Source organism: Callionymus lyra, chromosome 2 (assembly GCF_982586985.1).
Source record: "Callionymus lyra chromosome 2, fCalLyr1.hap1.1, whole genome shotgun sequence".
In the NCBI taxonomy this organism is placed as follows: Eukaryota; Metazoa; Chordata; class Actinopteri; order Syngnathiformes; family Callionymidae; genus Callionymus; species Callionymus lyra.
The window spans coordinates 42148042-42167553 of record NC_141819.1 but is presented as its reverse complement, the minus strand read 5'-3'; the positions used below and the strand labels follow the sequence as shown (position 1 = coordinate 42167553).

General features: G+C 40.0%; 1 protein-coding gene across 1 annotated transcript; it reads left to right on the top strand.

The window, feature by feature from the left end:
• Nucleotides 1-8008: 8008 nt before the first annotated feature.
• On the top strand, nt 8009-18824 carry rai2 (retinoic acid induced 2). The gene is made up of 2 exons (XM_087785326.1): nt 8009-8159; nt 16177-18824. Exon 2 carries the CDS (start codon nt 16246-16248, stop codon nt 17683-17685), a length of 1440 nt encoding a protein of 479 aa, XP_087641452.1. The 5' UTR covers nt 8009-8159; nt 16177-16245; the 3' UTR covers nt 17686-18824.
• Nucleotides 18825-19512: the final 688 nt, after the last annotated feature.

Here is a 19512-nt window from a genome sequence, read left to right as displayed (position 1 = left end):
TCCTGGGTATTATACGATGCATGATGCAGAAAAAGAAGCGTTCTCGGACTAGACTCAGGATCTTTTCCATACCAACGTGACCCATGTCATTGTGTAGTTGGTGTAGGACAAGCGACTTGTACCGAGCCGGTAAGACAAACTGACTTCTTTGACTTGTCTTCCGGTACAGGAGTTGATTTTTAATTTTTAATTTACTCCACTCATACATCATCTTTCTAGTTGTCCCATCAGCACCTTGTTTTATTTCCTCTGTCAATGTCTCATTGGTATTTTTGAGTTTGATGACAAGTCCAATGACTGGATAAGCCTGCTGCGCCTTAACCAATTCATTATGCTGAAAAGTTTGCAAGGGATCTTGGGTACTACACTTAGCTGCTCCATGTGCCATTTCCGGGGCTGGGCTTTCCAAGCAACTTCCTGCATTCCCGCTGCTCTACTACCTTCCCAGGCTGCGGTGACAACCTCTGGCTGTAGCTCCTCTGTACGCTGACTGATTTTTTTTCAATTTCCAGGGGGCAGCGGGGGAGAGCGTGTTTGCATCGATATTGCTTTTCCCAGGCCCGGTACCGGAAACAATTTCCCAAAGGAGACCTCCTGAGGGATCAATAAAGTTTTACCTTACCTTACCTTACCTTACTTAATGTTGAACCTGAAATCTTCCAGTTCACCCACCCACCTGTGACAAACAGCGTTCAGTTTGGCAGTGCTTAGCACATATGTCAAGGGGTTATTATCTGTATACACGGTAAAATATGGTGCATCAAACAGATAATCCCTGAACTTTTCTCAGATGGACCACTTGAGGGCGAGGAATTCCAGCTTTCCAGAATAAAGCCTGTAATTATTTTCAGCTGGGGTCAGTGTTCGGGAACTGTATACGATGACTCTCAACTTCCCATCCTGCCGCTGGTAGAGAACTGCTCCCAGTCCTGCTTCAGAGGCATCTGTATGCAGGATGAAGGGGGAGTTAAAGTCTGGGTATGCGAGGTTCAGGGGACTCATCAGGGCCTCAGTCAATTTAAAGAGCACTTGTTGGTGTTCTCCCTTCCACATCACTGGAGTGCGTGAGGGGAGCGCTGCACATTTCTTCTTCCCTCCTTTGAGTTGTTGAGCACCGGTTAGAGCATCTTTAACCTCCAATAATTCAGAGTGGCTTAGCTATTCAGGAGAAGTCTTGGATGTAGCCTCTGTAGTAGCTCAGGAAGCCCAGTATGCGACGGAGATCCCCAATCGTGGTAGGTCTCTTCTACCTAAGAACACACACAGAATCTAAATCCTTTGGATCAATCCGGATGCCAGCAGCTGGCACCAGTCGCCCCACATAACAAACTTCTGTCTTGAACAGTTCACACTTGGTGGGTCTCAGTTTGACACCATGCCGTTGGAGGGCCTGAAGGACTTTTCTTAACCCCTCCACATGTTCTTCAAAGGTTCGGGCATAGCAGAGGACATCGTCCGGATAGGGCACACAACATTCATCCCTGAGGGAATCAAGCATCTCCTCCATGCTTTGTTGGAATGCAGCAGGGGCGTTGGTCAGGCCGAAAGGGATCCTTACCCACTCATAGAGACCCCAAGGTGTAATGAATGCGGTTATATGGCATGAGCCCTCTGCCATGAACCCTTGATGGTATGCCTTTCCCTGGTCAAGGAGCGGGAATCAGCCATAGCCACCTAGCTTGTCTTTGAGGTTCTGGATCCTGGCAGGGGGTGTCTGTCTGGAACTGTTTTTATATTTAAAAGTCGTTTACCATACAGCATTTCGCCAGGAGATCTTGGATGTATTCCTTCACCTCCTGATATAGAGGTCTTGGCACTGAAGTGTATGATTTCTGAGTGTTATGGACATCTGTTGGCTTGGGATCGATCCCATGTCATCATCGCCGCGAGCAAATGATAGTAACTCTTCAAACAGCATCTACTTCACAATTATCTGCTGAGCCTCTTCCAAGTGAGCTAGATCAACAGTGACTTCAGCTGACTTACTCTGGTTGCTGTTCGGGTGATCCTGAGAGTTAATACTCTTAACACCTGTACCGTTTAGTTCTTTAGACTGGCCGGTCTCCATAATCTTATCAATTGGTTCAGTACTCCCAAGCCTCCACCCTCGCCAAATCACAACACACCCCAGCCACACCCATCATCTTCGACGGATTCCCTGTACCCTTCTCCCACCAAGTCAAGAGCCTCGGCGTCATACTGGACAACACCCTCTCATTTGCACCCCATATTCAAAACATCACCCGGACCGCATTCTTCCACCTCCGCAACATCTCCAGACTCCGCCCATCACTGACCCAATCTAGCACTGAAATCTTGGACCACTCATTTGTCACATCACGCATCGACTACTGCAACGCCCTTCTCACCGGACTCCCCACCAAACTCATCAACAGACTGCAGATCATTCAGAACTCAGCCGCCCGGATCATCACCCGCACCAAATCATCTGACCACATCACCCCTGTTCTCATCCAACTCCACTGGCTCCCGGTTCAATACCGCATCCACTACAAAAATCTTCTCCTCACCTACAAAGCTCTCCACAACCTAGCCCCCACTTACCTCCGCGACCTTCTCCATGACTACACTCCCTCCCGTTCCCTCCGCTCCTCCTCTGCTGGACTGTTAATCACCCCCACGTCACGCCTCAGCACGATGGGTGCCCGAGCCTTCAGCTGCTCGGCACCAAAACTCTGGAACTCCCTCCCACCACACATAAGACAGTCAGACTCCATCACAACATTCACATCTCGACTTAAAACCCACCTGTTCAAACTGGCACATTCCCTATGAACCAGACACTCTGCACTGCACTTTTATCTGATGTTTGTTTGTTCTGTTTTTATTGATGCTATGATCTGTCACTCCTGTTTTGTAAGGTGACCTTGGGTGACCTGAAAGGCGCCGCCAAACAAATAAAATGTATTATTATTATTAAGCATAGTCTTTCGACGCAGGACTACATATTTGCTAGTATAATTTGTGATGGGAACTCTGACAAATGGGCCTTTCTGTATTGCAGATCTCCACCAAACCATCTCTGATATCAAACCGCTCTAACTGTGATCCCTCGTGACTGGACTCAAATAACCAGATGGGCTCAATGGGACTGAAATAAACTGGCACTTTGCATTTGATATGAGCCACCTACCTGCACGGATGACAACATCACATAGTCCAACTTTAACCATGTCCTCATCCAACCTTGTGTAACCGGATGGTTATTTTTGGTTTGTTATGAAAATGATTGTTTACATTCTCTTGGTCTCCACTCCCTGCGAAGGTGAAGCCAATTAGTTAATGAGGGCAGGCTTTAACTATAAAGTCAGTGAGTCACTCAGTCTTTCTCTCTCCTGTGTCGTGACGGTCGGCGTTCTGGGACGTGCGTGGTCCTGTTCTCCGCTATTGGGGATGTGCAGGTACTATGCCGTGCCTTGCCTCTTTGTGTTTAGTTTGGGTTAGTTATTCTGTTCGCTATACAGTTATTTAGGTTTGGTTTGGTTCAACTTTGAGACTTGTATATTGTGTTAATGTGTTTATTTCCTGTGGTTCTTTTGTTTGGGTTTAGCACTTTGTTTCAGTTTTTCGGAGTAGCGATGTGTTCAACTGAAGTAGTGTTTATAATTGTCATTTCTGTCCAGTCAATGTGTGGTTTTTGTTGAATACTAATGTGTTTTTGGTTTTCCCTTTATTTCGGTTATAATTACTAACTGTGTTTTGTTGATTGCAATTATGATTATTTGGGGACTACGTCAGTTGTAAGGCATTCGCTGCCCTGTCTGGCTAAACAATAAACTATATTTTCTGGTACTTGTGTTTGTGCCTGTATTCCTCCCCGGGCTAGTGTAAAGAATCGGTTACACTTGTAACCGGTTGTGTTTTGATGAGGTTAACGATCCACCAGGAATGGCACTTTGATGGACAAGTTGGGATCACTGTTTCCCTGTAATTTCACCATCAATTCCAACCATCCATCATAATGTTGAGAGGCTTGGTTCCCAGGAGCTCATCCAAAGGTAGTATTTGGTATCCACATAGGTATGTTTTTCTCCAATTATGATCAACAATGCTTACCTGTGTCAAAGAGTGCAACGATAGCATACCCATTAAGGTAACACTTCAGTAAGCATTTCTTTTCCTACCAGCTACTCTGGCCTGTGGCCTTAGTCACTTAATCTGAAGCAGTACAGGTCGTGTTCACAGAATTAACCCCTGTTCGTTTTGTCTTTGTTGCCACCTTGGACTGTATATGAGTAGTGACACTTTGTGCTGTCACATCCGAGGACCGGGGGCTGTCTCCCTGTTCCCATCTCCTTAGACATCCCACCGCCTGGTTTCCTGTTTCTCCACAGCTATAACAGAGTGAGAAGTCGGTAATGCCCTGTTCCTGACACTGAGAGCAGAGATGACCATTCGTCATGAGTAGGAGAAGCAAAGGGCCCTCCTGGACAAAGAGACAGCAATGGAGCGCCCACATTTTTTTTTTTTTTTTTAGAATCCCTTATTATAGAATACATGTGCAACGATCTCAAGAGAAGACACCAGGAGGACATGCAAGCTACGAAGGAGACGACCCGCTCCAGGTTGAGACGCATGGAGCAGGAGTTCAGTCAGAAGTTGGCCACGTCTGCACAGGTTTTTGCAGACCTTTGAAGCTCCATCTGTGAATCTAAAGAGGGATCCATCAGGGTGCAGGAGGCGATAAAGCGGCGCCTGGAGGATGCCACGTCCGCTGGGATCATGAGCGAAACGACTTAACACTAGAACACTCATCGGTCAAATCAGGCTTTGCAAGAAAACATGGAAAGACTTGAGATACAGCTGAGTCTCTCCGAGAACAAGCTCCTTAGGAAATGGCTGGAAACCTTAGAGAAGGTGACTCTGGTTCATCTGGAGTACGCAGAGAAGATGGAAGCTTTAATCCTAGCGATGCCTCCAAAAATCTGTTACAAGTCCCGGTCGTCCCTAGTCTTGTCAGCAGATAATAAGTTTTTTTGTGGGAGTTAACGTGCCTGAAATCAAATGAATGAAAATGAGACGGACACGTTACTTCTTTCCTCCTCTAATGCGTTATACAGAAGGCCAACCGCAACGCGACCAGCTCTGTCGTAAATTTTGTCACTTTTTTGGCACATTATCACCCTGCCCCCTGCTGCTCAAAACATGAAATTACACGTCTACCTGTGAAACATATTTTGACTGCCAGCCATAAGGCACGTTACGTATTTAAGATGTAAAAAAAACAAAATAAATATCACCATTGTGACTGCACACTGGGGCATCACACCAACAAGGTGATATCATCTGTTTTGCCTTAGGGTGCATTTAGGGTGCAAATGCAAAGACACTTTGGCTGCTGGGCATGACCACCCAAAAGAGGTCTGTCCTTGTAGTATTATCCAAGTACTTGACTCTGGTGTTGCAGAATTTACAGACCACATGACTCTTGACAAAGTCGTAACTTCTTTCATTTCACAAAACCAAAATTCGTAAAAACATCAGCTTTAATAGGTGCTGGAGTCGACTGTATCCTCTCATCCTCAGTCATCGCCAGGATCTCACAAAATTTTATTCTGTCATTTGTTGCATCTGCTATCTAGAGGCTGATGCAATTCAGAATGTCCTTGGATGGAAAGGTCTCCTCTTGTATCAGCAGATTGTCCTTGTCTGAAGAACCTTCCTGATAACCATGACTTCCATGATTCCAACCCTGATTAATGCTAAACTTTGAGAAAAATAGACAAAAATAATAATACAACAAAAACAAACTAATCAATCATAACTCCAATACTTGACAATTTGGTTTGATTTTTGAAAGCCTTTGTTTTGTTCTTGCTGTACATGTTAATTCAGCATCTTTGTTTAAAATGACAGTTTAGATTCCTTTGAATTCTTTATGAAACATTTTGACATTTCTCTCAAAAGCCTATTGACCACTTTCTTTGTCACTAGGTCCGCTCATCATTATTCAGTTTTTTATACTAAAACAAAGTTACAATTTTCTGAATTATATTTACAATCTTAACAACAATTGGAAAAACTCTTGAAGTAAATTAATTTTTACTGAAAATAATTAAAAAACTCTGAAAGAAAATGACAATTTCCTGAAACAAATGATCAATAATTAACACCGTCATTTATCTTGAGCCACATTCATGTGAAGAAAAAACTTAAACCGCTAGACTTGCTTGACAGTGTTTCAAGAACTTAATAAAATTAGCATTTAATAGAAACAGCCCACTGTGTAGTAGAGTTGTGGGGGTGAGATGGGGGAGATGGAGGAGAGTGGGGGAGGGGGCCTGAAAGGCGAGCGCACCAGAGGCACCACTGCGCCACCAGGGCTCATTATAGCGCATTAAACATCCTTCCCTGTGGAACAATGAGGGGCCTGGGGACCCTGGAGGCAGAGCCTGAGGCTGGCTGGGACCGATATGAACACCCGAGGGATCCTGCTCACCCAGGCCTGTCTCTACATCTGCCCCTGATGTCGAGCTGTGTTCTCACCCACCTTTTGTCATCAGGCAGTCGTGTCCCCAACACACACTCTCAGGCGTCCACACATGCAGCAGCACATCATTGAAGAATTGTATCGATTCAATGTTTTTGAACAAGGCTGAAGGTCTTTTTTTTTTAAATATAACACAGTTCAGACAGTAATAAGAACACAAAACAGACATTGGATGAAGCTGATAAAAAAAATATAGACAACATGCTTGTGTCATATGATGTTATGTTATCATAACCTAAAAAAATATTTTTCTGGAAACATTTTAAACTGGTCCAGCCGTCATATTAATTGATTATGTACCAATGTATTAAATTGGTAATGAAAATAAAAATAATAATACGTTTATTCTCCCAACATTGGTAAAATATGAGATAATGTCTTATTTTTGGCTGCTCATTTTTCTACGTTAACATTGTTTACAAAATGTATACATTTAACACAAAAAAAACACTAGTGATAAAGAAACGGTTAATGGCTCCTGATGATTCACTGTTGTGATGGGATTTATTTTTATACACTTAATTTTTGCAGGTCGTCCCATTTTATTTTTGTAGGTTTTATATGAAGGTCAGCCTGTGAATATAACGGTGACATTAAACTGGTCAAAGTGCAATTATACAATTATTGTGTGTTATTTTTTAACCTGTGTATTAGCAGAAGAAATGGATGTTTTTTGACCTGTTTGAAACCAAAAGACTTTTTGCGATGAACTAAAATGAAGGTTAAAATTAATCAGCTGGTGTTTCAACTATGTATTCTAAGTCTGTAAACAACAAATTGATAATTAACAGGTTTGAATTGATAAATCACTTAAATCGGTTTACACGTTTATAATAACTACTTGAAACGCAGGCAAATCGAATTGTATATAATTATTGTTAGTTATATTCAGAGAAACCTGGTGTGTTTTGTTTATATTATTTCGTTTGAGTTACATTGTTATTATTATTATTATTATTATGCTTTCTTTTTCAATTATCTTTATTATTAGTTTAAGACTAAATACATTTCTAACAGGCATGTATGGCACGCATAACAAATGCTTTTATAACAGAGGACAGGGCGTAGAATCCCATACATAATCTCGTAATAATGTTTATAATAAAAAGAAAGAATATAAATGAATAAAAGAAGATGCTATTGATGAACTGAAGAAAGCAATTCACGGATTATTCGTTATACGACTATTATACTTTCTTAATTAAAAAAGAAAGAATTGAAAAAAGACTCGAGCGTCATTAATTATGCAATCTTCTCACATCTGACAACAATAAAATGGAATTCCTCGGATCATTGGATATGAACGTTCAAAAGACCAGGAGAATCGAACTCATTTCTATTAACGCAGATTGAAAAATGAAATTCAAATTTTTCTTAATTTTATAATTTCACGCGTTCGTGGACCAATCGTTAGACGCGAAGATGGATTTTGTGAATGACATCTTCCTCAGTTGTCCTCCGTCAGGGGTGGGGGCGGGGAGGACCCGCTGTCGAGGATGCGCGCGCAGCTTCACTCAGTCTGTCCAGACGGCACTGCAATGAAGACAAATTCTATTTATTGACGGAGAATTGTGAGCGTTTCTTCGCAGTTAAAAGGTGGAATACATCCGTGTGTTGACCAGCTGCTCACAAACACTCCGCCTCAAAGGTGAGTATTTATGGTCCGCCGCAATTTTTTTTTTTTTTTTTACATCGGTGTAACGTATTATAGGATGGATGGAAGCAGAACTGGCATTGACTGCTGTAAACGCACAATGAAAGCAAATGCGTGTCTTTAAAAGTCACATTTAATTTGCGGGTTTTGTCTAAAGATGAAGATTAATTGTTATTTCCACATGAATTTGTTGACATCGGTTGCTAGCTTGTAGTGTCGCGCACATATTAGCCGTCATGTCGCGACAGATCACGTATCCTTACATGACTGTTCTCATGGCAACCGAACCCGGTTCCTCCTCACATGAACCCGTCGGAGCACTGAAGGACGACCTCGTCCTGGACCACAAAGATCGATACATTAATAGTCATAAGAATTCTTCACAATAAATAATGATGTATTGTCTACATCAGACCACAGCAAAGTGTGGCCCCGGGGGCCACATTCGGCCCTTTGACTGTGTTTATGCAGCCCTATGGAGGTCAAAGTGTGAGCTGTTTGCAATTTTCTTCTATTCTAATTCTATTATTAATTTCAAAATATAACAAAACCATGATGTTTGTTTTTTAATGGGGGTTGGTGTGTATTTCTGTTTGTGTGGTGTGTCTGTGATGTGTGTGTATTTTTCTTTGTGTGTTGGTGTGGTTTAGTTGTATTTTTGTTTGAGTGGATTGGTTGTGTTTTTGTTTGTATGTTGGTATGGTTCTTTTTTTTTGTTTGTGTGTATTTTATTGATTTTTTTGTATGTTGCTGTGGTTGTATTTTTGTTTTTGTGGTGTGTGTGTGTTTTTGTTGGTGTGGTTTGGTTTTTATTTTGTTTGTGTGGTTGCATTTTTGCATGATGGTGTGGTGTTATTTTTCTTTGTGTGTAGGTGTGGTATGGTTGTATTTTTCTTTGTGCGTGCAATGTGGTTTGGTGGTATTTTTGTTGGTGTGGTGTGTGTATTTTTTGGTTGTATAATTCAGTCAAGAGTATTTTATGTTATATTCATCATTTTACAGAATTCAAAAGGCTCCTGAATCTAAATTGTGTTGTGATGGACATTGTTTATACAAACACAAAACATGATGTTAAGTAGACCAACAACACACACACAGCTATGGATGAGAACTAATTACCTAGGGGTGTGTATTGACAAGAATCTGGCCATGCTATACGGTATGGAAGAAATCAAACTAGTGGCGTCTCTCGTGAAGAATCATTGAAAATATCTGTTGATAGTATAGATGGATTGATGAATGGATGGATGGAAATATAGATATTAGACATAGATGTAGATAGATAAATGGATGAATAACAATATTACTCGTAGATGGATAAATTGATGTAGACAACATATGTAGATGCATATAAGACATACAATAGAAGGGGTTTTATTTAGCTACTACACTGCTGAGTCTGTGGCAAAAACATCAGCAGAGTGAATGTAGACAGAACAATTTTTTCAATGATGTGCCAGATCCTATATCTTGCCAGTCCTTTTTTCCCATCCCATAGTTCATGAGGGTAATACAGCACTACCACCCTCCTATTAGTGAAACCTCAACCAGCTGCTCTGACCACAAACATGAAAAAACCATGTAAAACCCCTAAAAGATATAGTTCAGAAATGCACTAATTAAATGTAAATATTACTTCCAGGGTAGCTTTCTATCTATCAAAACAAAAATGGATCAAATAGGTTCATTGTTATTATTATTATTATTTGGGGTCATTCTTGGATTCATTTACTGTTATCAGTAAATCATTCTTAGCCTGCAGTGAGTAGAATCTTTATTCTAAAACTGTGACCTCATTGTGGCTCATTGGCGTGTCACATGACCGCTCCATTCAAGACCTTTCTGCTGGATTCGTGTCAATATTGTTATCACTGACAGTAATGGGATGAGTTGTGTGAGTGGAAATACTATAAATAGATCTGTGAGTTTATTCTAAAAGCTTTTTTTTCTCCTACTAGTTTTCATGTTTTGTATGGATTTTTTTCTCTTGGCTCAAGGGATGGATTGATCATCATGAATAGTCATCTCTTCATTTATTGACACGTTCTCATTGATGGGCGATGGGTTTCTCACATATATATTTAATGAGTGGAGCAGCTGGGCGAGGAGTGTGAAGGTTTCTTAATGAGACGTAATTGGCTACTGGAGCACAAAGGTGTTGTAGGTCAACGACCTTTAGCCAATCTTTCCACTTCTACCGCTGCCGTTCAAATTCTTCGCTCCAGTGTTGTTGTTTTCTTCACTTTGCTATACATTCCATCGATGAGGCAGAGAGAGTGGGAAATGTGGAAGTGATTACAGTAAAAAAAAAAAGGGAGGGTAGAATGTTTTGGCTGCTATAACTTCTCGTCTTGCTTATTCTTAAATAACTGTTGCTGAAGGCAGATGAGCAGTGATGTCAGAATATCGAAAACACACACTCATTGAAAATATGTTTGCTAAATGCATTTTGAACCAGAAACAATATAAAGTGTTACATTTATTTAATACTAACCACGACAAGACAAACAAATTTAGGGTCTGCATTGGCAAGAATGTGGCGTTGCTATACATATCACGATCGGGGGAGTGAGGAATAAAGAAACAATACACAAATGATCAAAATGTTGTTAATGTTACTTTATCGATATTCAACATCACTTTGCCAATTTTTTTATTTAACAAATAAATGCATTTTTGGGCTGTCTGAAATGAAACAATTCAATTTTATTTTTTATTTTACATCAACATGCAAATATATGGCAGCTGTAATTACGCCCACCATAGCTAAAAGAACAATGAAATGTTGACTCCAGCAGCTTTTAAAGCTGATGTTTGGACATATCGTGGTTCCTGTTCCAATAAATCAACCAAGTGTAACGATCACAATATGTTACGAGATAAAAAAATTATGCAAGTGTATCGAAATATATCATACAAAATCGTATTGTGAACTGATTATATCTTATCGTATCATGAGATTAATGTATCGTTGTAGCCTAAATTATGATAAAAACGTTAAAGTAAATCACTTTTTTCAAAAAGACTAAAGAAAATCAACTGCGGTAATAAAGTTTTTATGAGAAGAAAATGAATAAAAGTATATATAAGAATAGATATAAATAATATTATATATATAGAAGAATATAAAAATAAAATAATATATAAGCCCTCAAATACCAAAAAACTTGTATGATTTTTGGGTCATGGTTACTGAAACTCAACTTACACTCCCAATAATAATCAACTCAACTGAAATTTAATTATTTATTTTTTCTTTCTGAGTGGCCCAGTATCAAATGCCTTGCGGAACAGTACCGTTTGGCTGTACAGTAGTGGTTAGACACCACTATTTTTTGTAATTTATAACTATGGCAAGACATACCTTATTTGGTTTGAGTTTCAAACTTTTGAATAATAAAAATACAATATATAAATCAGACTCATAACTCTGTTGGTAAATATACATTTTGTTAGAACTGTCACTAAGGCTATTCTGCTAAAAGATGTTGGCCCCTTGTGTGGATGGGTTTTACACCCTGAAATAGAGGGTTTAAAAAACAACTGGATCTACAGGTGCATTTGTTATTTAAAATAGATTTGCTCTTTTTGATGGATAGATATACTGAAGATATTAAAATGGTCACAAGTTGAATCGGTCATGTAGGGTATTGAGTTTATTCCTCTTTTTCTACATCAGTTAAGTAAAAAAACACACAAAAATATTGTCTGACATTTATTCATTTTCTGTGGCTTATATTTGGTAATCCAGGGTGCCGGGGGGCCCGGAGCAGATCCCAGCTACAAAAGCGAAAGCGGATATTGTAAAACTATCGTTGTCTCTCTAAATTTTGATATATGATGTTTACATATTTAGTGTTTTCAAATTTATGAATGAGCTTGAAATGGGTCATCTTTGGAAATGTATCAGTGCCAATTAAAATATTCAATGTCATGTCCTGTCTTATATGTTCCCTTTCGTCTCACTTCCTGGTTTTATTGTGAAGTCCTGATGTTTACTTCCTCTTGTGCTCCTGATCTCATTGCCCTGACCCATTTTGACTTTAAAACAAAGCAAGATAAGAGCGACATCATCAGAGCCATGTGATCTGTAGTATGAAATCTGGGCATGTGGACCTGCTTGTCTTCTGCAAAAATCTTAATAATAAGTTAAATTTTTTTTCTCTATATCTGACTGTAACTCATGTGCATCTAATATGGCCGATGTAATAGAATTGAATGTTTACTACGCTATTGTGTTTTTTTTTTACAATTGAATGATTTAAAAGAAACTATATATCGCTGGTCCTTCAGTATCGCAATATATCGTATCGTCACACATGTAATGTGATCTGTAGCGTGTTCTTCTTGGCAATACACAACCCTATTACTTACTAGTATTTATGTATTCAGCCTTTCAATCTAGAAATGATTGAAATCAATTGTTGAAAATATATTCAAAATACTTAGAAATCATTCAATATCCTGTTGTCTCGGATATAAGAAATACAATTTTCCATTTCCATGAAGTTTTTCTGAAAGTATTTATGAGGCAATTGTGAGGATCTAGTTTACGACGTCTAAACTTTAATAAAAAGCGTGACTAATCTTGAGCTGCTTTTAATGAGCTGACCTGTGACCTCATCTCTTCTGGAAAAGTTGATATAACAAGCGGGATTATTTGGGATTAAAACATCTAACATGGAGATATTTATAGAGGAGGAAGCCAGGCGCTAGAGAAGCTAACAAACTTGATGACGCCACCAGTGAGAGTCTGTGGTTCAAGTACGCGACTCTGTGGCCTTCTGAGATAAGAGCGAGACAAGCGAGGGCATTCATCCCACAACGAAGACGAGCATCTGTGCACTGGTTAAACATCCCGCCTCGACTTGTTTGCTCACTTTGACGTTTTAATCATGTTTCATTGAGCGGCGGGGGGAGACCTGAGGAGGGGCGCCGGGTCACCTGATCCGAGAGCTCAGTGTTAATCTCTCTAAAACATGACAGCTGAGTTCACAGAGGAGATTAAGGGAGGTTTATTATCAGGGTTGACTTTCCCGACTGTGGCTGAAACAGCCGCAGGAGGAGCACCAAGAAAGACTTCTTTTCAGGCGGTCTTTATCGTGTCGCGGCCCACATGACCGTGTTATCAAACAGGAAGTATCTAGGCCTCGAATTTCCTGGAACGCTCTGGAAACCACAACATGCAGTGAGGGCAGTCCAGAAGATGTCTTTTAGGACCAATTGTTTTGGGAGAGATGGACGTGCAGACGAGGCAACAGGTCATGTGAGCAGCACCACCAGCTACCTTCAATTCCCAGCATGTGTTGTTCTCTGAGGCATGTTTTCCAGAACGTTCCCATGTTTGGAACATTGGCTCATCAAAGAGTATAACCCATCAGAGGTTCATGGCTTTGTCTCGTCAAATTAAAATGGCCTCTGGTCGATGAACGCCTCTTCTGTGGAGCCACTAGATGTGCGATATCGGCAAAAAATAATAACTCCATATATATTGAGGTATTTTGACGATAACGATAATTGGATGATATTCTTTAAAATTGTTTTTTTTTTTTTCACATGTATCGATCTGATACCAGTTTTAGTTTAACTTTCTTGCCCTACTCTGAAATAACAGTGGCCATGCTTTAAATAAAAAAAGATAGGATGTTTTTTGTTTAACTTTTAAACTATCATTATTGTTGTGGTATTAGTGCCTTTTGCCTGCTCTTTTTGTTAGTCAATTAGTTTGTTCATCACTCCTGTTTCCTGCCTCTGCACTTGGGTTTCCTGACATACATGTATATAAATATATACTTGGCGACGTCAAGAGACGTCAAACAATAGGTTTAAAAGTACTTAAACAAGCTAAAATAATTAAACATTATTTGTGCTAAGCAATAAAAACAATGTATTCAGAACAACACATTTTTAGTAAACTACTCAAATAAATGGACATTCGTAGTCTTCCCTGCTTCAAAAATAAATTAGAGGATTGCAAATAAATGTAAATGAAATAAAGACACTCAAATAAAATCATATATTACAACAACAAAAGGTATTTAAGAAATCAAACTAGTCTGTGTGTGAGGGAACTGCTACAGACAAATGCAGACACCAGCTGATTCAATACATTAGTCGTGCAGGATTTATTGTATGACGATGAGATTTTTCTGTCTCGATCCTGAAACTTGAATCAACATCTCTACGTGATCGACACGATTTAAACTTGTCATTATAATGACTTCATGAATTTCGTGTTTGGTTCATCATAAGTGAACTGCTTCGGTTTTTCAGTCTTTCCTCCTTTTCCGATCTGCTCATATTCTCTGATGCGATGCTTCTTTAAATGCTTAATAAAGTCACTGATGTTGAACCTTGCTGTCAGCAGCAGCTGCTTCAGCGGCACTGGTGCGTGACAGCAGCGCAAATATAGTTATTGAACTGCCCGGATCAATCGTGTCGGCTTAGCTTTTTCAACAATACTCGGTATCGGTCCGATCCAGCCTACAAAAGTTGGACCGTTACCCGATCCTAATATGGGATCAGTTCATCTTTTAGGTTGTTTTAGTGAATTCATTTGCATACTTTATATCGTAAATTTGCATATCGTCTAAACAAAAATGACGATATTATCCTGAACAATATATATCGCTCACCCCTAGGTGCCACGCACACTTGTACCAAGAGTGTGTATTTTCAACAGTTTCTTGATATAATACATATCATGATACATAGGCAACCATATCATACATTGGGATATATTGTGATACTCTTGTATATATAATACTATACTATTGTTGAGTACTTGACTCTGGTGTTGCAAGTTGTAACTGCTTTCATTTGTTTTGAAACCAAAATATATCCAAACATCAGCTTTAAAAGCTGCTGGAGGCGACTGTATCCTCTCGTCCTTGGTCGCAACTTGATCTCGCAAGATTTTCATATTTCTTTACTGGGAAATTCGATTGCAACACTGAAATAAACAAATTCTGTGAATATTTGCATGTTATTTGTTAATTAAAAAGGGTATTTTATACAAACTTTATTGAAAAAATACAAAAATAACCCAATTATTAAATTATTAAATACAGTGTTTTTGAATATGAATACGATATTGTGAAACAATATTGCGATATTTAAGTAACTCTGTGTGTTGTTACCTCGAGTCGGCCCCTCCCCCTCCTCATTAGAGTTCAACCGGGCCACTGTTCCGATGAATAATTGACATGTTCAATGGTGTTGCTGCAGGCAGGTTTCTTCACGGACAGATGAAGGCTGACAGCAGAGGAGACGGTCTTGGTTCAAGTGTCAAGTTGACAATAACGCAACAGACACAACAAGAGTCATCGGTGGCATCACAGCTTTGTTCTGAGGCTGGAATACATTGAACTTTCCTGCTTAAATGTAAATGCAATGACGGGATTATACTCGTCTGTCAGAAAACTTCATCAACAAAAACACTCACAAACAAAAACACACACTACTCTACACAGAAACACTGATACACATGCATGAACACCATTCTGTGACAAAGACTCACACACTATAACAAAAAAAAAGAAAAGAAAACACCCCAACATGATAACAGAAAACAAAAAAAACACACACAAATAAAATTACACTCACCACAACACACAAACGCTTATAAACCACACTAAAACTAACACACAGACTAAACAAACGTATACATAAAAAATAACTCATACCAAACCAAAACACAACAAAAACACACACACAATATTACACCCACACCACCTCAACAAATAAACAGAAACAATAACACCACGCCTGAACACAAAGACACACACACACTCCAGAATAAATAAAAAAAACATACACCATACTAATATAGAAACATACAGCACCTTGAAATAGTAAAATGATACATTCAAACAGAAACACAAAAACTAAGTAGCGCAGTTACTGCTTCTTGAGGGGATCAGACAACTTTCTCTTTATTAAGAGCATTCTTTGACACAACATAGATATACATAAAATATATATTAACCATTTGTATTTTTGTGTGTTTCAGTTTTGGAGGGAAGAATGGAAATGTTTGATCAATAACACTTGATGAAGACCTTGACCTCTCGACCTTGTGATGGAGGGAAGTTGTGAATTGAGCGCGGCTCAGCGTGATGCTGGAGTGAGAGAAGATGCTGAAGTCAAGACTGGACAACAACTGGAGGTCAAGTCCAGACAGTCCTGTGACGGGACCTCGGCCGGGCAGAGTAAAGGGGGACAGCTGGTGCCCCCGAGCCCCACAGTGGAGACTCAGAACACTGACTCAGCAGCAAATGTGTCCTTGAAAATGGCCACAACCGTCCTTCACCCCGTCTGTCTGGCCGAGAACCCCCTGATGCTCCCTATTCACGTCCAGATGGCCGGAGCTGCAGGACCTCAGTTTGGTCAGATGGGGGCGGCACCTTACGTCATTGCCAGTAGTCAGAACCCTCTGTCGCTCCCTCTGGTTCTGGACCAGCAGGTCCTGCAGCACATGAATCCCGCAGTAGTCCCTCAGTCCTGCCAACAGTTTGTGAACCCCTTGACCTACACCCTTCCCCCCAGTGTGGACCAGAAAACAGATGCACAGGCTCAGGACCTCAACTCTCTGCTGCAGAATCCAGCGTTTGCTGGTTTGCTTCAAGACCTCTTCGCGTCACAAACGGGTCCAACATCAGGTGCCCCCTTTTACTCAGTCCCTCCCCTTACATCCCCCTACATGTCCTCGCTGGCGCCACTCGTACCCCCTGCCACTCTCCTGGTACCTTACCCCGTCATCATTCCCTTGCCAGTTCCTCTCCCTATCCCGCTGCCGATCCCGGTCCCAGTCCCTCAGGCTGAGGACTTAAAGCCCAAACCAGTTTGCACTGTAACCACCAGCACCCAGACCTGTCCTCGTGATACTACCTCTGCTTCTTGGTCCACCAGCGAATGTTCTCCGGCCCTCCCACCCCACAACATGTCTCCAGTAGAAGGACAGGCATTGGACCTCTCGCTGAGGAGTTTTCCCATCCGGCCCAAACAAGAGAATCCAAGCCCACAGCCTGACTGTGTGTTGGACCTGTCAGTGCCTTGTGTGAAAAAGAAGTCTTCTCAGCGAGACCAGGAAGTAGGAAAATCAGATCCCAAACTTCTTGCCTCGCTGGAGTTGAACCGGAAGTCTATGGTGGGGGGTCCCCGTTGTGGGACGAGCTCCGTTGGCAGAGGCGGTCATTTGGAGAGCCGCGGCGGCTCCGAGGCGGCCAAAGTCATCGTCTCTGTGAAGGACGCCATTCCAGCTGCCTTCCTCTGCGAGAAGCTCAAGAGCCTCTCGGGTGTGTCCACTAAGAACTTCTCCATCAAGCGTGACGGCGGTCCAAGCTCATCCCTGCAGCAGCTGTACGGGGTTCCGGTCGCACCGGAGCGGCACAACCCAATGGTCCCAATGAACAAAGTACCTAAAAACAGAGCCATCAAACTGAAGAAGGTCACTTCGCAGGAGATTCACTTCCTGCCCATCAAGAAGCAGAGACTCGCCGCCTTGCTGCCTAGGAAATGAAAAGTTCTGTGGAAGCACATGTCATCGCATTCTTTACTCGACTACAGCCCGGCCTGTCTGCAGCAGAGTCACGTTTCAAATCAAAGTTTTCAAGTTGTAGTAAATTTAAAAAAAAAATTAAAATCACAGATTTTTAATTAGGACCATTTCAAGGCCGACTGTGACTTTGTATTTGGAAGTATATCAGCAACATCAGAATATTGAATGTTTGAATTTAACATTTTAAATGTTTTTTATCGACATTTCTTCCATTTAATCATTAATAATGAATTACAAATCAAAATTTATTTTTTTAATGATTTTTTATTAGAGTTTATATTCTAACTCCAATCAATCAAAACAAAATCTACTTAATTCAATATTCTTTTGTTCATAGCATTTCAAATTCAATATAAAAATGTTGGTATCATATTGGCATCTCTCTAGACTAATACATGTGAGGACCCCGCCACTCTAACTTTAAAATTCACACAAAGCTGTATAACTGCACGAAAATGTATGTTTGAATTATAAGACTTAGAATATTAAACTCTAAAATTAATTTTGAAAGTATTCACATTTTTAAATTCAATTATTTGAAAAACAACCTGTACTATACAAATAATTAAGTTCAATTATTAAAATTAATCATCATTTCTTAAAACCATTTTAATTCATATAACATTTAATACAATTAATTAAAAATATTTTAAATTTTGACCATTTGATATTATGATGGCACTGATATACTACATATTTGTCATGAAAAAAACACATTTACTTTGGAAGAAAAAAAAAAAGACTGAAAATGTTTGTGTGATTTAGAGGCTGTGTTAACAGCCAGTTTGATTTCAAATGTCTGTGTATTTAAGAGTGTTAGATTTTAGGAGCGGTGTCAGTTGTTGCACTTTTCTATGACTGATTGAAAACAGGGTTTGGTTGTTTGAGCGACAAGGAAACCATGAAGTGTCCTCTGACCTCACCAGCTGCTGATTTATCTCCACCACAGTTGGTTCCCGAGCCGATGGTGCAAGGATCCATTAATTTATTTGTACGAGACTTTCTTGTTTTTATAGACCTGTTTTTATACCTGTGAATTGGAATATGTTGGAGCGCTCGTGTGTGTTTTTTCTATGGAAGTAAACTTCACTTTGATTGACTCTTTGTCTTTTGGATGTTCTGGCAGTTCCTTCCTGTGTGAAGCAGCAGATTAATGGAAGGCAGTAGAGTACAGGTATTCACTATACTGGATCAATATTTAACAGCATTTTTTTAGGATTTCAATTTGTTTTACCATAATTATTTATTGGTTCAAAACTTCAGTAAAGTTTTAAAATAAATCTGCTTTATTTATAATTAACATCCAAATATCAGCGCTGTTTGTTGATTTCGCTGTCGCAATTAAACTTCCGCTGCCACTAGGTGGCAGCAGTCATTACCAGAGCTAAAGCACAACGAAACCCAGCAAGATCTCCGCGATGACTAAGGACGAGAGGATACAGTCGACTCGAGCAGCTTTTAAAGCTGATGTTTGGACGTATTTTGGTTTCAAAACAAATGAAAGCAGTTAGGACCTCATCAAGAGTCTGTAAATTCTGCAACACCAGAGTCTCAGAAGTATTGAGAGAAGTACTTAACAATACTACACATATATCCTTGTTCCTACATCATCAAACTATCCAAATTTTCTCTGTTTGTTCTACATGAGACACAAAATGTCTATATCTTATTTTATGTTAAATACTGACTTCTTTTTAGGTCAATATATCAACATGAACATTAATTTGCTTTGGTTTTAAGACGACCATCCAACAGGGCCAGATAAAACCAATTGGCGGGCCAGATTTT

Excerpts from the sequence above, each read along its gene's own strand:
- rai2 (XM_087785326.1), top strand. The coding sequence starts at position 16,246 with ATGGAGGGAAGTTGTGAATTGAGCGCGGCTCAGCGTGATGCTGGAGTG.